Source organism: Bacillus rossius, chromosome 6 (genome assembly GCF_032445375.1).
Source record: "Bacillus rossius redtenbacheri isolate Brsri chromosome 6, Brsri_v3, whole genome shotgun sequence".
Classification (NCBI taxonomy): domain Eukaryota; kingdom Metazoa; phylum Arthropoda; class Insecta; order Phasmatodea; family Bacillidae; genus Bacillus; species Bacillus rossius.
Window position 1 is genome coordinate 15,591,331 of NC_086334.1, and position 19,941 is coordinate 15,611,271.

The 19,941-nt window shown below is 39.0% G+C and overlaps 2 protein-coding genes across 3 annotated transcripts in view; both read left to right on the forward strand.

Annotated features, from left to right (window-relative positions):
- Positions 1-19,941, forward strand: part of LOC134532707 (uncharacterized) — a 150,273-nt gene that overhangs the window by 82,139 nt on the left and 48,193 nt on the right. The window contains exons 1-2 of one of the 2 annotated variants that reach the window (XM_063369471.1): positions 1,464-1,675; positions 2,118-2,159. The gene's annotated coding sequence lies outside the window, so the exon portion shown is untranslated. Of the gene's footprint in view, positions 1-1,463; positions 1,676-2,117; positions 2,160-19,941 lie in introns of those variants that run through there. The other variant, XM_063369470.1, reaches the window with a different exon arrangement.
- Positions 13,719-17,967, forward strand: LOC134532706 (uncharacterized). The gene is made up of 2 exons (XM_063369467.1): positions 13,719-14,870; positions 14,974-17,967. Exons 1-2 carry the CDS (start codon positions 14,861-14,863, stop codon positions 16,830-16,832), a joined length of 1,869 nt encoding a protein of 622 aa, XP_063225537.1. The 5' UTR covers positions 13,719-14,860; the 3' UTR covers positions 16,833-17,967.

Sequence of the window (19,941 nt, forward strand, 5' to 3'; positions counted from 1 at the left end):
CATAAAACATGTTTATCTTGCACTTAAGTATCAGAGACATTGAACAGGAGACGTAAATATCCTGATAAGATAAGCAACTGGCATAGATATGGTTTGTCTGCAAATAAATAAGCATATAATATATGCTTATATATTATATAATATGTTCTCAAGTTTAATTTAGAAAGAAGAGGACGTGATTAATTCTTCGTAGGCACATAGCTGGACATGATGGATGAAGTGTCATGCTGATTATTATGACAGTTGAAATGAACGTTTTACAATGTAAAATATGATAAACCAGAAATTACAAAATAAGTTATAAAAAAATACACGGAACATAACGACACATGCCTAAAATGAACGGCGATTATATAAGTAGTAATTGTAAAATGCTTTGAAGGAAGAAAAAAAGTAACGAAATGATAGGCCTTCGAATCTGTCCTGCTCTTCAAGTGCAACATCGTACAGTCATGTTGAAAAAAAAAAGGGCCACGTAGGTGACGGTTTCACACCTTTCCACATCATAATACTAGTAGCTATTTAAGTCATTTTCAAATGGTTTCAAGACTATCAAAGAATTGTCATTTAGAGGGTGTAATCAATTGTTTGTAATTTTTTTAATACAGGCTTCTTCAAGTTATCAAAGTAAATTTTTTTGTGTGATTGATTCAATTTACTAAGCTCATTTTATTCGCAACTTGAGGTACCCGGCTTCATACGGATTTATGTAGCATCATTACAATAGAAGAAACAATCGATAATTACAATACTGGTGTTTACTTGTGTGAAAACAGTTTTGTCGCCACGTGTGTGTATGATAACAAAACTGTGTTTAATCCTAGAGCTGTTGTAGATTTTCAATTCAGTGTACATCATCCATCAGATGTTATTGTGTACAAGTTTGCACAAAGATATCGGTCAGTTAGATATTGAACCAGCAATGTTACACAAAAAGTTAAAAAGTAAAATGACAACAAATTAAATAATAATGTAAACAAGTATATGTTAAAATTGCCTTACAGCGAATGCAGTGGTTAGCAATCTCCACACACAAAAAAAAAAAACAAGAAAAAAGAAAATCGTACCAAGCACAAGGTGTAGGTATATAATTTTTTATTGATAAAACACAATAATACATATTTAATGGTAGCATATAAAGAAAGCCGAATACGAATTCTTTTGCTTGTACTTTGAGGACTTTAAATATGCTCGTAAGAGATGGGACCACAGCACAGTGTTTGTTGCTGGCAAAGAGACACACACTACACCTTACCACAACAAGCTTACCTCAGATTAACTCTCGTTTCGCAACCACGAATAGCGACCCTAGCTTGCACCAAGTTTATCAGCATGTACTTAATGGTTATCGCGTTTAGTGATAAATACTAGTTTATTCTAGATAACGAGTTGATAATGTACTGATAAGGCGGGCAGACTTTGAACTGGTTGTTATCGCTGCAACGACCTCTGTGACCATGGCGTCGGCTTGTCGGGTCCCGAAGGTTCGCACAGCCTTATCGTCACTAGAAAACCCCCATGTGTGTGAACTGAGTTGCCTAGTTGCAAGAGTGCCGTGTCGCCTGCTGGTGAGCGTTATCACAAGCCTTTGTTGGTTAACCTAGTTAGGTGTGGTGGAGAGTCTAGTTTGTGGTTCACATTTTTTTTATTTTTTTTGGTTTGGTAAATTGTATTGGTGAGTTCAGTTTATGGCCATCATTTTTTTTTTGTGTTTGTGAGTTTAATTTTTGGTCCTCATGGGTGAATGTAATGCTGAGTCTGGTTCATGATTCACATGGTTTTTTTTTTTTTTTTTTTAGATAAGTTGTGTTGGTGAGTTTAGTTTATGGTTCTCATGTCGTGTGTGTAATGGTGAGTGTAGTATGGTTCACGTACTTTTTGTGTTCTGTGTTGATAAGTTGCATTTCTAGTTCTCCTGTTTGTGTGTGGGTGATACATTTTCACAAAACAAATCACACCGGACAATTTCTGGGATGAATAGAATCATTCCAAGAGTCCATGACTGAATCCTTCCCTGGTTTCAATGCATTATATTGGCTGTATATTGTATACGTCTGTTTTATTGGCCTTGCCGTCGAAGGGACGTGAAATGTTGAGAGTGTATTTTTTGTTCACAGGTCGTGTGTTGACGAGTCTTTAGCTCCATAAATTGCATTTTGGTGAGTGTGCTTTCACAGTAATCCAACGACTGTTTTTCTTCAAATGTGTTTATAAAACCTGATTGCATTTTTGTTTTTCTGTAATGTATCAGAGAACATTTGCTGTGAAACTGCTGTATCGATGAAAAAAAAATTCAGTGTGTGACAAGGTGTTCAAATTTTTGCTTCCACAACTTGTAGGTCTTACTAACCAACACATTGGTTCGAAACTTGTGAAGAATCCTTAAACTATTGTTATGAACTGGAGGAAACAGTGTTCTAAATGATAGTCCTGTTAATTGGTTAAAAGGTCTCATTTATCACACTGAAATTTACACGAATGCCAGTCTACAAAGAGACAAATGCCTAGGTTACTAAATGCAGTTGCATCTTGGGCTCTGTGTCCGCACACCACAGTTCCCATTACTTCTCGTATGTGCCGCAACGCCAATTCTGCCTGGCCGATGTCTCCGCTGGTCTTGCTCTTTGCCCAAGGGGTCGCCGCACTGTCGCCCTGTTGCCGGAGAACTCGCCCGCCCGCTGTTACCGCCAACCACAACTCGCTGGTATCGGCAAAAGTCTCCCCCCTCCCCCCCAAATCATTCAGGGAAAGGAAAAAAAATTGTAGCGTAGTTTGGTGTTTTTATTTCAAGAGAATGGTTTGAAGGTCGGTAATACGTAAAGAGGTTCAACACTTACGAAACTATCATATGCCAACAACTCCAACTCCGGTATCTCTACCAACTATCGCCAGAACTCTATCCTCTCGATGACCCTATACTCTCTCGGACTCTCCCGCGCACCTCGCACACACTCGTTGGCCAGGGCCTTAAAGGTACCCTCCCCGTAAGCCCACCGAAGTATCTGGTAGCCTGCCGAATGAACCGTGCAACGAGTGTTTCGGCCTAAACTTTTCTAGATGCCGCGGCCTAGACCTTTCTAGATGCTGTTGGTATCATCAGCGAGAGAATGACGCATTAGCCGCATGCCACAGTTCAGGTGACTTGGCCTGCGCGGGGTGCGAGGGGTGGAGGTTAATTGACAGGCCGAAGGCGATGACGCATCCACCGCATAGTATTCGGGTGAGTAGTGTGCGACGTGCTGACTTACGGGAAGGGGGGTAGTGACTGCCTGCCTCATTTTTTTTACGGTTACCACACAAACATCACTTAACCATAATATGCATCCGTCGGAATTACAGTTAGCTTAACCCTCCCCCACATAGATCGTTTGAACAGTTATAGGTCAGCAGTTGCCACACATATTAGACAGATGATACTTCAGAGCGAATTTGTTGAACACGTTTCGATAAGATCCAGGACATAACATCTTTCACTTCTTGTAGTACAGGATGTGACAGGGAAACTTCCTTATGTGAAATGTGCGTCCTGAAGTGACAGTTATTCCGAGAAGGGCGAGGTGGTGCTCATTGGAAAGAGCGGGACTAACGGTTTATGTCATGTAGACTTAGTAACGATCATGCAGTGGACAAAGGTGGAGCGCGGGTTCGCCTTAGAGGTGTACTTTTAAAGTGGCCGCTCTATCATCGCCAGGAATCAATCATCACCATCGGAAATCCCTTTGATATCGCGCCCGCGGGTCGTGTTCCTGATTGGAAATCGATTCTTTTATGGGTGAATAAATTTAGGGAAACTGGTGATGTGTAGAAATTAAAGCTAGAGGTTCAAGAACCGTGAAGACACCCAAAAACATCGAGCAGACTAGGCAGTCAATTTTGCTATCGCCTAGGCGATTTGCGCGCAAAGCATGCTGTTACTCTTGGGATGTCTGATCGTTATGTGAGACGAATTCCTCATAAAGAACTGCAATTTCATCCATACAAACTGGCAGTGGTGCAAAAACTTAATCCACACTATTTTCTTTTACGAAAAAATGCAATCGAAGCCATTATTGACAATATGCTTCATATGCCCTTGTGTTCTTCAGCGATGAGGCTTATTTTAATCTTTCTGGTTGTGTAAATAAACAAAACACGCGATACTGGAGTGGCACGAATCTCCGAGAATTTCATGAGCAGCCTCTGCGTACAGAATGTGTGACTGTTAAGTGTGCATTGTCCAGAATAGGCATTATTAGAGCATGGGTTTTTGAAGAAAATGGTCAGACGGTTACAGTCAGTTTGGTTATGTCCAAATGATTGAGGAGTTTTTAATACCAAAACTTGAAGAAATGAATGTGGGGGATGTCTGGTTTAAGCAGGATGGAGCGAATTTCGATGAATCTTTAGCGTAAAACTTCCCCAGACGCATCATCACCTTGCAGGGCGATCCTCAGTGTCCGGCGTGCACGCCCGATTGAGCTCCGTATGACTTTTCTTTTGTAGAGCTATTTGAAACCCCCGCCTTTTTTTGTGTGTGAGTTATTTGAAATCTGCAGTTTACACCGACTGGCCAAGGATCCTGGCTCAACTGAAAAACAATATTCAGACCATCCAAGGACCCTGGCTCAACTGAAGAACAATATTCAACAATATACCCGTCGATGTGCTGGAAAGAGTGTAGAGAAGCTTCAAAACTTGACTATCTCAATTCATTGACCAAAATGGAAGCTACCTGAATGATATAAGTTGTAAAACATAATAAATAAAAACTTTAAATATCTCTGTAACATGGAAAAAAGAATTAAACTGATATATTTTACACAGTTTGTGTTATTTAAGTTTAAAATAAGTTTTTTTTTATGTGCTGCACTCTATATGTTGTCAAAATAAGTATATTATTTCGCAATTAAAGTTCTAGCATACAAAGTATTTGTCGCTCTAAAATGTTTTGGCCATCTTGAAACAGCACACGATGAAAGAACTGATCTAAAGGCAGAAATTGTGTAATATACTAAAATCTAAGAGAGACACAGTAGAGTAACAATCAGTGACTGAGTGAACTGCCTATCGTCCCACTTACCGAGGGTGACAGCGACCTCTGGAGTGTTGTTCCCTCAGTAAGTGAAGTCTCATGTAAAATAATCACATGGAGTACTTTTACAACCTCTATTTTTTTCAAAGTTGGAGTAACTGATAATAGCAGTAGCCTCACTAGCGCCACTTGGGATTTACGGGGACAATGCGAGGCGTGTTCAAGCTGTAGTTTTCTACACCAGGGAAATGCTTTCGCCTTGTGCACATAAAGGTTTTCGAAGCACAGGATTCCCGCATCAATTGGACTCTGAAAATCTTAAAATGAGTCCTTTGGAAGAAATGGCATCTACGATACTCAAGATAGATCTCTTGTAGCTATATCATGACACCAGATGCGTTAAATCCCAAATGCCATGGTGATTGCATGGAAAGCGAAGAGTAGAGTTAACAATGGTAAAGCTGATATAAGCCTACCGTTGTTTCCAGGATAAACGAACTTGTTTCAATCTTTTTTTCTCTGGCATGTAATTATACACTTCTGGTCCATATTATACACTTCTACTGTACTATACACTTCTATATAGCTTGCACGCCAACCACTGTTAACATCTTCAGTCGTGAGAGCGCTGACTAGGTACTAGTAGTTGCATAAGTCGATGCCAAGTGCTGGGATAATCTGGAATGCGGCATACGCAGGCGGAAAATCGTCGACCTGTACGAGGAGACGTGTCATGTGACAATAGCAGTCCACAGCGTGACCGTAGCCTCTTTCAGGAGCTCAGAAGTCGGTGTGCGCGTGGCTAAAGCTTTCTGTGACCTGGGAGGCCACGAGGCCTTTTGGAAGTTACTGGGACCTGCCGAGTATTGGAAGCTGGAGCGGGTTTTGAAAAAAATTGGCGTTTAATGTCTCGTCAAAGTTGAGGTCGTTAACAACAGAGGACGAGCGGTATAGTGTCTCTCATCCTTAGTTTGCAGTGTGCATTTGAATGGACATTTACTCTTCTCTTTCCAATGCATAATTTCTGCCAATAGCGCTGCTGTGTGCAATGTTGTCAGATTTATGCCACATATGCCATGTTTCTGAAACATTTGAGTTTGTAAAGAAAAATTTTTTAATCACAATTTGTCAATTCTTGTCTTATTTCATAAAGAACATCATCTGATAATATTAATATTTAATTTCTTAGGAGATGTAATTGAAAGTCTCCACCTTGGTTTGAACCATTTTTGTCAATTTTTAAATTATAATTGGTTAGGTATTAAAATTTTTGGCTTTGTTTCAGTAAAGCACATATTTTAATGGAATGACTTGTTATTAATAGTGACCGACTGCTACAAATAGTTTTTTTTTGTGTGAAATAATAATTGGTGTTTAGAATCTAATTATTTCTTTCTTTCAGAATGTTATTACTGTAATACTATTTTCAATAGGCGCACATTTTATGATCTTAGAAAAATCAGCAAATAGTAAAATTAAAAGAAATATTTAAACTTATTATAATTATTAAGAATTGTATACGATGTGGTATCACTATCGGACTTTGTGATGTTAATGTTATATAATTGTCCTCAACGAAATGACCAAAGACGACCAAAATATTTCCACTTATAAAAATTTAAATTTCAAAACAATTGTATTACGTTTCTATTCAAAGATATCTATCAATATCCTATTTGAATACCAGGTTAAAGTCGTAACAAGACTGTTTGATGTATCAATGTTTTACTCAAGTTAACTGTAATTGTGTGTTCATACTTTGCCATAAACACATCTGCGAACAGTTATTTATATTTAACATTAATTATCACGAGTTTAATTGAGTTACTGATTAATTTGAATTTCTGGTATTACTGACAAAAATAATTTTGAAATATCATTATGATCTCATAGACTCAATACATAAAACTTAATTATTATGATCAAAGTAGTTAGCTCAGGAAAAACACATGAAAATCTCTGGTAACAGAATGTTACTTATAGGATTTCTGGTTAGCTAGTTAATCATATAACTAAGATACTCAGAATTAAGTAAACATCAATAAATGTTCCTTGAGATTTTTCCTAACGTAACTAAAACTAAGTGTATTTTTTTGGGAGGGGCCTGGGTTAGGGAATACTAAGTGCATTCCAGGCCAAAGACTTTACGTCTAATCATGCTGGGTTTCCGCCACGCAGAAAGGGTAGCATGCATCGTGTGCTTTGTTTAGGAATTGGCCAGCCATGGCAGCAAATGATGACATGACTAACTCCCCTATCTTAAGCTCAAGCTAGACAATAACTAGTTATGTTGGCCCCACGTAAAACCTGCATAGACACAGGAAAAATCCTGAGAAGTATAGAAAAGTATTTTCTGCATCAGGCTTCAGGCTATGGATTGTCTGTGGATTATGACGTCAGGGTGGCCATCTTGGATGACCTAGACCCCGGCGGCCATCTTGGATCTGCCATTTTGATTTCTAGAACTTTCAGCAATTTTGTTTTCTAGAACTTTCCGCCCTCTTGGAATCGAATTCCCCACCCCATAATGTTGCCATTTTCGTTACAGCCACCATCTTGAAAATTCGAAATTTTTATGCTAGAAAATCGGGAAAAATTTAAATTTATTAAAAAATTAATTAATCAAATTTTAATAAAATATTTTTTTAAAAGCACTGTTGCAATTTTAATTACGGCCACTATCAAATAATGAAATTTTATATAAAAACACTTTGTCATCTTGTATAATGACGTTAATACCGCCATCTTGAAAATACACAATTATTTAGGTAGAATATCGGGAAAAAATTTAAATTCCGTTTTTGTCTGCTAGAGTGAGCTACTGCCATGTTAGTTTAATTTTTAATCGGCTAGAGTGCAGTAATCATTTATTATTACTATGGCACCCGCCATCTTGTTATTTGGATGCTATCTTGGAAATTTGTAATTATTTAACTATAAATTCGGGAAAAAAATTAAAATTCATCGAAACAAATCACTCATAAATATGATTGATTCGATCGGTATCCGTCCTTGGTTCGATATTAGATCAATGCAAAAAAATATTTTAGACATAGATACTTATTTAATAAATAATGTTTAAAATCCTAAAAACATCTTTAGTTCCTGAGTAATTAAAAACAAAAAAAAGTTTTGACATGATTATTTATACAAAAGTGAATTAAACGTATAAAATTAATTAAATAAAATCTGTACCCTTTTAAATGAAATAATATTTTTAATGTTAACATTCTGGGTTGTATCAATCTGGCAACTGTGGGTGCCATTTACTTTGTTATGCGAACTAAGAGTGAGACATACTAAAGAAGGGACAACATGGTTTAATGGGTGGAGGCAGGGCCGGCGCGTCCATATAGGCGAACTAGGCAACCGCCTAGGGCGCCAAGTAGCTGGGGGCGGCGCAGCACGACACATAACAGCTGATATAATATGTTTAACGATTATTGAAACTAGATGAAAATCGATTTTTGTAACACTTTGGAATGTTTATATTGATATGAGTAATTATTTAAAGTCCACGGTGACCTGTTTATGATTTGTAATAAGTGAAAAAGTAAAAAAAAAAACACAAGCCTGCTTACATTTGATTGTTGACAAAATCTTAGGCTTACGTGATGTATTTTGAGGCAAGGAAAAAGTTTTTTTTGGGGTGTACAGCCGGGGGGGGGGGGGGTCTTTAAGGTTTTTCGCCTAGGGCGCCAATTTACATTGCACCGGCCCTGGGTGGAGGACGGAACGGCCGCGGCAGTTCCCCGAGAAAAAAAAAAACATTGGTTCACTGCAACGCCCACCTCTATTTCTTGACTTGCTAAAAATTGATGTTTGTTTTTTTACCCCGCCTGAAACTGAATTAGCGTCGCGTTGATGAGAAGCGAGTGATCTGACCACTCAACTACAGTACCCCCTGGGACTTACGTAATTTAATAATCAAAACACAGTAAAAAAAAATTGGTTGTCTGTAAAGTCGGTTTACGGACGATAGTTTAACGTGACGTCATAACAAAACATTGATGAAATGATTGCATACTTTTATGAATAAAATTGAATCATTTTTGTATGGATACAAAGGAGTGAAATGAAATCTACAATTTGATTGATAAATTTACAATTATTTGCACTCATTAATTCAAATATGTTTATTACTTTAACGAAGAGATTATTTTAACTATAACGTTTATACATGTTTGCTATTTAACTTCTTCCAATCTGTGTTATTCTGTTAAGGATAGGACGATGATAGGAAAAGTGGGAAACGAATGGGAGTGTTTCAAGTTTAATGTGCCTCGAAAAAGTCAAATCGATGGTTGTTCCAATCGAGTGGAAGAGAGATAGATGCGACGCAAGCGTACAATGAGCTTAACGGGACACAGCGCAACGGGACAATGTGCGTAACGGGACACTTTTTCGTGCGCGCAACCGATTCATCGATTTATTAGACGTTGTCACGTCAAAAAACCAATGTCTATAAGTTCGATTCAATTTAGAAGGTTTGTCTGAATGTGATGTCTGGGATGGGCTTGAGACCAACCCCCTTCCTCACGCCCATTGAGCCACTGAGCGCGTAACCGTGTGAGGTAAAAAAAATCCTTGTACTGCATGTTAACGTTCAACAGTGTGGCTACATGGTAATCTATGCGAAGCACGGACCTTGCGCGGCGTCGTTTAGACAAGAGGTTGGCCTTGATATTTCCATATCAGTCGGCGGACGTCGCGATCGGAGGCCTAATTCCGACACACTGGTGGTGGTGGTGGGGGTGAGTAGCCTCGGGGTCACGAGGGTATATGTACCCGCGCAGCGCCGGCGGCGACCCACTCATTCTCGGTCCCGGACCGTCAAGAGAATTCCCGGCCAGAGCCGATCCAGCCAATCAGAGCGGAGCACCGACTCCGCTCCCGCACAGCTCGATTTATTCATACAAAAATTCAAACTCACATAAATTCAAGACTACACCACTTTTCAGGCAGCAAATAAATAAATAATATTCCAAATACTTACTAAGTGAATTACAATTAAATCTAACATACCCTCATAATCAGGCTGTGTATTGGCTAGAGCCAATATCCAAACCTAACAACTCGAAGCACCGCCTTCGTTTATCCAACCAGACTTCATGCAGCACCTTCCTGGAGTTAGGGCCGCGCTTCTGCGGCCGATTAGCGCAACTTAGGCACTTAATGCACCCATCTTTTGGCTTAACTATAATATTTTAAGAAAATTCTGATCATTAAGACCCACTATATTCAAAATTTTATTTAATTAACTAGACAGGGAACGAGGCAGGTGGGGGACGCCTGCCTACACTCTCTCCCTTAGTGGGCAGGGAGGGGGGGTGAATCAAAAGGGTACCAAGGAGAGGAGTGGCAACACTCCTCTCCTTCGAGATGACGGCTGGGTTTGCGCTGCAGGCTCAGAAAGACAATTGACAGACGAGAGGAGGAGGGGGCCTTTCCCTCTCTCACCCTCACGCCACTGTATGATGCCAAAAAGGGAGGACAAGAGCCCCTCAAAAGGCTTGTACCTCCCCCGCGCTGAGGGGCTTCGCCCCAGTGATGAAAAGCGGCGGCGGCGACCCACTCAGGCGAGCACCACGACGTAGAGTGGTCGACGACGTCGACGGCGTAGTCCATCCACAGTTGCCAGTTGCCTGCTTGGCTCGCTTCCCTCCCCCCTCCCCCTCCCCCTCCCCCTGACACTTACCACTTCCTTTTTTAAGCCGACAGTGCAGAAGTCACTGAGCTAGAAACCCACAGGCGCTCCCCCCCCCCCCCCTTACCACTCCCCCCACCCCACACACACGCGCGATAGTTAGGACTTACCAGGTAAGTCGGAACTTATGCAGTGACGAACTGATGGCTTTCCATGAAATCTGACTGTGGGCTCGAACTGCTTCGTCTGTGGGAACAGCGTCTCGTCAATCCGAACTGTGAGTCCCAAAATATCAGTTGATCGCAGTCCTCAGCTGAGTGTCGCAGCAGCCATATTTTTTATATATATATATATATATACTCTTTGGTTGATTTGCTATTTTTTTTTTGTTTTCGCTTTTTCTAACTAGAAGTGCAATTGCAACTGCAACATCCCAAGTTCCTTCCACGTTCTTCGATTAGACGACACATCCAACGGCTACAGCGAACCATTTAAGAACGATCGTGTGTGGTGAATGCTTCAGTCCAATCCAAACTGTCAGTTCGGACTGAGCAGTCCGAACTGGGAGCTGGACTATTCGTGTGTGTGTGTTGGGGGGAGGGGGGGGGGTTAGTGTAATAATGATTTAAAAAAATTATACACAACACAAAAAAGTGACTAACTGCATACATTTAAGAGCAACAATAAATACGGCTTGTTCATGTTCTCTTGCTGGATTCTAGTTTTTGTGGTAATTCGAGAGGGAGCACTTTCAGGGTAAAGCAGAGACAGAGAGGGCTTTTACCCGGCCAACACCATTTCATACCTGCGAATATTTAATTTTAAAACGTGGTTTAGTGACACTCGCCACACTGTTAGTTATCACACAATATAGAAGGGTAGGTCTTTGTCTCACAGTGCGTTTCTGCCGCGACGGCTTAAATTTTAGCAGCATTTCTTAGCCGATAAATATTTTTAGACCACTTTCCTTTAGGGGCTAGTACCTAAATTACTTTGCTTCCATAATTTCGTGTTTTCGCTCATTATTTTAAATAAATTCTTATTACAACCATCATTGTTTATAAAAAAATTATAAACTTAATAAGTAATTATTTAATGGTTTTTAGAAACTTAAAGCCCAGTTTTATTATGACAACCCTAGCATCAACTAAGTGTTTTATACAAGTTTTGTATGATGAATAAAAAAGTTAAGTAATACATGTTACATACAACAGATTAATTTAAAACTCTATAAGATATGATTAAACTCTCTTAGTTCAGGCTATGGTTGACATAAAAAAATGCCTTTAAGTTTCTAAAAACTATTAAGTAAATACGTATTAAATTTATAAAACACTTCATAAACAGTTAACGTTAGTTATAATATGAATTTCTTAAAAATAATGTGAAATTATGGAAGCAAAATAGTTACGGATACGACACCTTTAAGAGTGCACAGCGCAGGTCTCTCAAGATTTCATCAAAATCGAACATGTAGAACAATTGATCAAGAAGAATCACTTAGTAGAAACCGGACAATTGATCTAGAAGAATCACCTAGTAGAAGCCGGCAGCCACTCCGGTTCAACCGCATAAGAAACACTCCGGCCTCAGGATCGCCTCGTTTTCTCCACATTCCCGCCGTCGCGTCGTCAGCCACTGCCGAGGCCCGTCTGCCCTGCAACCCAGAAACTACATCGGCCGAAAGTATAGCCTCCAACCCAGACGCCGACGCATCTGTCTTCAGCAGCCTTCGGGACGCAGAGTGAAGCTCGTTAGTGATCCAATCTTCTGACAGTAGGAAAGGTAATGCTGCTTCTCTCTCTCTCTCTGACTCCCGCATTCATTTGTGTTCTCTCGGCGCAGGAATTTTGTCTTGAGTGACGTGTCCCCATTCCACCGACACTTCCTGGCAACATTTCTGACACATAGACCTGGAATGTTGTCCCGAGTGACGTGTCGCCATCCCATCGGCAGACCTGGCTGGCAAACATGTCTGACGCATGGACTTTGCCATCTGACTAGGATTAAATTTTTAAGAAAATATATCTTGTAAAGGTTTATTAGTTTGACGATCACGTAGTCTAAAGCCCGTTATACAATGGCACGGAAACGGAGGCGGATCACGTAAACGGAGACGGATCACGTAAAAAGAGACGGATCACGTAAACGGAGACAGATCTCTCGGGACATTTCACTATTACGTCTGCTGCTTCCACACCACGGAAACGTAACAAATGGCAACCAATGAGATTACATTTCAAGGCTACGAAACATTAATTAAATATATATTGTTGCGATTTTACCGCGGGTTCGTAAAGGATAGCCCAATTAAAGATTTTATTACACTACACAGTTTTATTTATTGCCACTACTTATGTCACTTACAAAAATCTTCTAAAATGGCAAATAATTAATTACACTTAAAGAAAGGTCTCTATTCCCCAGTCACTCGTTCCACACACCTCGCTGGGCCGCACCTCTGGCGCAACTCTCGCCGCAGCACCCCTCGTGTGTCTCCGCCGCGGGACTCCGTCGCCACACTCTGCCGCCGCCGACGCACTTCCCCTTCGCCGAGGATCCGCTCGACTCCTCGCTCGCAACTTCGCTCGGGACTCCGCCGCGCCCGCGACTCTATCGCCCGGAAACTCCGCCGCGGGAAAACTCCCCATTCCACTGAACTCACTCACTCCCTCCCTGCCCTGGAACCTTCGTCTAAAGACTTCGCCACTCTGCCGCACCCGCGGCACTATCGCGCGGAAACTCCGCCGCGGTAGAACTCCCGACTGAACACTCCGAACTGACTCCCTGCCCTGACGTCCTCGGGCATATATATAGGCCCCGGCGCAATTCCAGAACTCACGAGAGCGGCCGGGGCCAGTCGCGTCATCGCGAGCCGTCCCGACGGCAGAAATCTCTCGAAAACACGTGTCGGCGGCTCGCGTAACTCCGCAGCTGGCAGGTTTCGGATGTCAAACTAACAGTGCCGCGCGGGGGGAGTGGAGGGCTGGAGGGAGAGAAAGCGGCAACCCAGGTGCGCACGGCACATCTCATGTTACGGTAACCGCCAGCCAGCTCTGCACCTGCGCATGTCGTGGCCTTGCTCACATTCGTAACAATATGAATATGTGTTTATTTCTTCGAGATCATATAGCACATCATATCGTGGGCTTACAAGGAAAAGGCACTAAGTCCAAAAATGCAGAAAATTATATTTTCATAGTAATAAGTCCAAAAGTATGTGTTTTATGTACAGGGAAAAAGCACTAAGTCATATCTCATAACAACACCTCAACAATGTAAAAACATAAAATCACTAAGTCCGATGTAGACTCGTATTGTCAGAGAAAAAGCACTAAGTGCACTTAATGCTTTTTGTCTGTATACTTTCATCAAATCTACAATGAATTGTATAAGCAGAATGCATTAAGTCAATAATCGATACTATGTCAATAATCGATCACATAGATCAATAGGGATCTAGTAAGCAGTGATCAACAGTGTTTAATGTAGGTCAGGTTAATTTACATGGGTGATGAACAATAATGCGTTACTAGAATGAATAGAGGAAGAATTATTGTGGAGTTAGCTTTGCAGCAAGCTAATGAAGTAGCAGGTAAGCAATTCTTTTAATAACATTAATTTGTGGAATTAACATTAAGTTTAATGATTTCAGGTTATAGTGTAGTAAAAAGCTTAGTGGCAACTGTAAAACAGTTGCCATTTTTACCATTTTCAAAACAATTAGAAAGAGATTATTGTTTTGAATTAGCTCATGTAAATGGGAAATCAAATCTAACTGATCCATCAAAATTTGGCATCGTGTTGGATACAGTCTCAATTGAATTCCCATGTAAACACGCAATGTATTAAAAATGTTTGTAAATAGACCAATGGCTTTGGAGTTTACCTGTTTAGCCAGTAAACCACTGAATTAAAAGTAGATAAAATATTTTATTGATAGTTTCCATTTTCAATTCATTAAAACTATTCTTACGTACTGAATTGCAACATTGACAATGTGTGTTGCAAATGAATAGTTTTCGGGCTACTGGAATATAATTTACTGCAACAATTATGTTCCAGGATGCAGCACACAAATAAATTCCCCAGAAAGTTCATCAATTACCAGCGAACAAGAAGCTGTTTCAAACACTTTACGTCATGATGTTCTCGGAAGTGATTTTTCAGATGTGGATCCTGATTACAAGCCTGACTCTGACATGTCAGAAGGTAACTCTATAATGTCAATACATAAGGTGCATGAAAATTATTGTAATATACATTAAAATTAAAAGTAATTTTGATTCCATCAATCCCTTCTGCTTTGTTTTAGATGACAAAACACCGAAGAGATGCGCAGCTCGAGCAGATGTTAGCAGTGGAAGCAGGTGGAGAAAAAGGAACCCTAGCAAATGGAAGCGCAATGTAGAAAAGGAAAAACGTAAGGGTGGTTTGCCTCATAAAATAAAACATTTGCAACGTGCTGCTAAAGTTCCTAAAACTGTAAACTGTTTAATGTGTAGATTTAAATGTGCTCAAACGTTTTCTGAAGAAAAACAAAAGGAGATCTGTTCGACTTACTGGAAGCTAGATGATTATCGAAGACAAAAAGACTTCATTCTTCACTGTGTTACGAGCAGTACACCAGAGAGGAGGAGACTCCGCCAGGACAGTGGCACACATCGTACAGATGCCAAAAAGTATTTCTTTGAACAAGAAGGAGAAAGAATTAGAGTTTGCCAAGCTTTTTTCCTGAAAACCCTATGCATTAGCAACAAGGTCATTCTGACTGCATTTAAGCACAAAAGCATGTGTGGCAGTTTTTCAGGTGAGGATTTGCGAGGAAAACATCCACCAGCAAACAAGACAATACCAGAAGTAATAGAAGATGTTAAATGCCATATTGAGAGTTTTCCTGTTGTAGAATCACATTATTCAAGGAAATCCACAAAACGTTTATACCTAGATAGCAAACTTAGCATTGCACAAATGTACCATTTATACACAGATAAATGCAAGAACGAAGGGAAAATGCCTGCTTCTCAAATAACATACAGGAGAATTTTCGGTAATGAGTACAACATGTCATTTTATAAGCCGAAAAAGGACCGGTGCAGTTTGTGTGCAAAATATGATAATGCCACACATGAAGAAAAGTTAAGACTTCAAGAACAATACTGTGCACATCAGAAACGGAAAGAAGAATGCAATACGGCCAAGTCCATTGATAAAGAAAGAGCAACAACAGATCCAAGCTTTGTGTCAGCCACATTTGATTTGCAGTCAGTGCTCCAAATTCCATCTTCAGATGTCAGCCTACTGTACTATAGTAGAAAACTCTGTGCCTATAATTTCACAGTTTATGAGTGTAGCACGAACACAAATTCGGCATACTGTTTTGCATGGACAGAAATCAATGGCAAAAGGGGCAGTACAGAAATTGGTACTTGTTTGTTCGATTATTTGACAGGCCTTCCGGAACAGGTAACTGAGGTCTCATTGTTTTCGGACACTTGTGGAGGCCAAAATAGGAACAAACATGTTGCAGCACTCCTTTTGTATGATGTACAAACTACGCATCTTCAAGAAATTGAACACAAGTTCTTGGAGAGTGGACACACGTACATGGAAGTAGATTCAATGCACAGTGCCATTGAAAAGGCTAAGAAATACGTCCCAGTGTACAGTATGCAGGACTGGTTGGTAATATTCAGAATCGCTCGATCAAAACGACTTCGGAATAAGAGAAATGAGCCATACATCGTAAAGGAATTAAAATATTCTGATTTCTACAACATTCAACAGCTGACTCAGTTGCTGATGAAAAACACAACAAAAGATGTTACTGGTGCTACTGTTAAATGGCTCCAAGTAAAGTGCTTCAAGTACTCTAAAGAAGCTCCTTGGGTTTTACAGTACAAGTACGAACATTCTGGTGAATATCAAGCAATCAGGGTTCTTGGAAAAGGGCGGGCTGCATGTCCAAAGCAGTTGTTAAAAGCATACTCCAACCCATTGCCAATCAGTGTTGCAAAGAAGAACGATCTCCAAAAACTCTGCCGATCTGGTATTATTCCCGAAGAACTACATGGTTGGTACAATAATTTACCAACATCTGACACTATAACTGACATACTTCCAGGACCTGCTGTTGAAGATAGTGGAAGTGATGATTCAGAAGATGATCACTAAGAAGCTGATGAAGAAACTCATCTTTATAAATGACAGTGATTATACTAGGAAGACAGAGTGTGTGCATAAACTTGCCGAGTTAGCCTCGAGTGTGATTGTCGTACTTTAATTAAGGGACAGTTGAAATTGTTAGTTCCAGTGTCTTTAAATTTTAGTAATTTAGCCAGACTTTGTTAAATTCCAAATTTGTATTACAATAACTGCTAAAAAGGGAAGTTTGTGCAATGTTTTGTGAGACTATCAAGTTACACATTTATCAATCAGTGTGACAGTTGTCATTTTCAGATCCTACGTCTTTAAATAGAAGTTAAATAGCCAGATTTTGTTAAACGTAAAAATGTGTATTACCACAATACCAATTAATACAGTAATTTGCAACGTTTTGTGAAGTAACTGTCAAGTGACACATTTTTCAATCAGTGCGACAGTTGTCATTGTTCCTGTGGCTTTAAATTGTTATAAAAGAGCCAGCCTTTGTAACATTTTTGTTATTCCTGTATCTATGAATTGTAATAAAAAGCCACACTTTGTTACACTTTTAGTTTGTGTCTTTAAAGTGTAGTAAAATAGCTAGACTATGCTAACATGTACAATAATGCTAAGAATGCAGTGAGTGCAAAATTTGAGAAGAACACACCTATCAAGTGACACATTTTTCAATAGTGTGACAGTTGTCATTTTTACTTTCTGTGTGTCTTTTTACTGTATTAGAATGGTCCGATTTTGCTGAACTTAAAAATGAGTATTACGAGGAAGAATAATGTGTGCAATATCGTGTTAAGTTATTATTTAGTAGCATTTAAGTGAGCCAAACAGAGACAGTTACAGTTAGTAAGTCAGTTCCTGTGTACTTAAGATTGAGTTAGTAAGTTCCAACAACATTTTAAAAGGAGTTGAATAAATGCATGTTTAAAATAATTTAAGTTTATTGGTTGGTTTCCAAAATTAGATTTTTGAGAAGAGTTCATACTTTTAAATACATTTTACTCAAAACATACATTTTGGACTTAGTGCCTTTTCCTCGTAAGCCCACGATATATATAATAAAAATTAAAGAAATGAGTTATAATATACACTAAAAATATTTGAACTTCAAATAATAACGTAGAGAGAGAGAAAGAGAGAGAAAGAAAAATCGAAATATTTTGTGTTGCTAGTTGATAGGACGCCAGAGGCAGCACATGCTGAGCAGACAACTGACGTGTTAGATCGTGATACATCATTTAGGATAATGGAGAGATTTTTGAGTTTTATGTCGTGCATTAAAAAAATCGGACGAGACATTGCAAATCTGATGATTGGTGAGCTGGAAAACATAAAATTCCTTTGGCTGACTGCAGGGGACAGGAATACGACGAGCCAACATCCCTGGCGTATAGAATGGTGTACAAACTATCATTTGTGAACTGAATAAGCTTGCCATATTTTCAAATTGTGGTGCACACCGCCTAAATTTGTGTGGCGTGAATGCTGCTGTGTGTTGTGAAGAAGTTATTACGTTTTTCGGAATGGTACAGAAACTTTATAATTTCTTATCTCGTACCCCATAGCGATGGGAAATACTGTAGAAAGAAGTCGGCTGTTCCTTGCACAGCATTTCCAACACAAACTGGTCTGTTCGAGTAGACAGTGTCGTACCATTTGCTAAACATTTGTCCCTTATCAAGCGGCACTAAATAAATGTAAAGATATGCATTTGTCCTTCAAAAATATATTGATGGCTACAGTTTGGTTGGGAATTCTCGTAGAAATTGACCTCAGAAACAAAGTTCTACAAGCCCGAGATGTGACTCGATTTAAGAGTGGCAAATATCAAGAGTGATTGAACAACTAAAGCAGCTTCGTGATCAATGGAAGGGTCTTCTAGCCAAGACAGGCTAGTAGCCGAGGCTATAGCTACTGATCTTCCGAATGATACTGATTTTAAGGAGAGAACGAAGAAAAGAAAATATTTCCATGATGAAATCAAAGAAGACGGGTCAATGACTCTATTGAATGACAAAGAGACACTTAAAGAACGGGAATTCAGAGTGAATGTTTTTTACAAACTTATTGACTCTGTTGTAAGTGGACTGACTGAACAAATTCGCCATCGCCAGAGAAGTTAGCAGCAGTATGTTTAAATGTTTGCGGCACTATCTGGATATGAATGACAATGACATTGAAAATATCTGCATGACGTTGTGTAAAAAAATATTCTGAGAACATAAACATCAATATATATATATATATATATATATATATATATATATATATATATATATATAATGAATTGAAACATCTCAAATCAATTCAGTTTTCAAATATAGGTCCAAGTCAGTTGAAAGCACTCCAGTTTTTGAACAAACTGCTGGGACTAAAATTGGACAGTTTATTTCCAAAAGTATCGCTGTTCGAGTGTTCTGCACAATTCCGGTTACAATTGCCGGGGCCGAAAGGTCCTTCAGCAAAATGAAGGAAATAAAAAAATGTACACCAGTCAACAATGTCTCAAGAAAGGATTAGTGGACTCAGCTTGCTTGCCTTAGAGCATGATCTCGCTCGGTCATTGAACTACAAAGATGTAATAAACGATTTTGCATTGAAAAAAGGCACAAAGACTTTTGAACTACAGAATAGTTTGTAAAACAATGTTATTGCTTAGTAATAATTCTTTTCATGCATATTTAATTTTAAGTTTTAAATAATATAATGCGGTGTATGAGTATGATTATTCTGAATGTAGTTATTTAGTTTTGAATTAATTATTGTTCTGCTGCAAAAAAATTTGAAGTGCTTCTAAATTAAGGCATTTGTATATAGTATATGACCTTTTAAATCGATGTGCTACGATTGAGTGTTGAAGTAGGATGTAAAAAAAAAAACATTATTCTTAAATGCATGTCATTTGTGATTTTTCATCAAATAAGGCATAGAAAATTAATTTGTGTAAATTATTAATATTTATTAGATTTTATTGGATGTAATTGAATGTGGTTCTATGTTTTTAGATGTTTTTTAATTAATAACATTTACTATTACTTAAAAGTATTATAATATTTAAAAAAATCATAATTAATTATAGTGAACACTTATGTATTTTATAAGCACGCATATAGTGATGTAATTT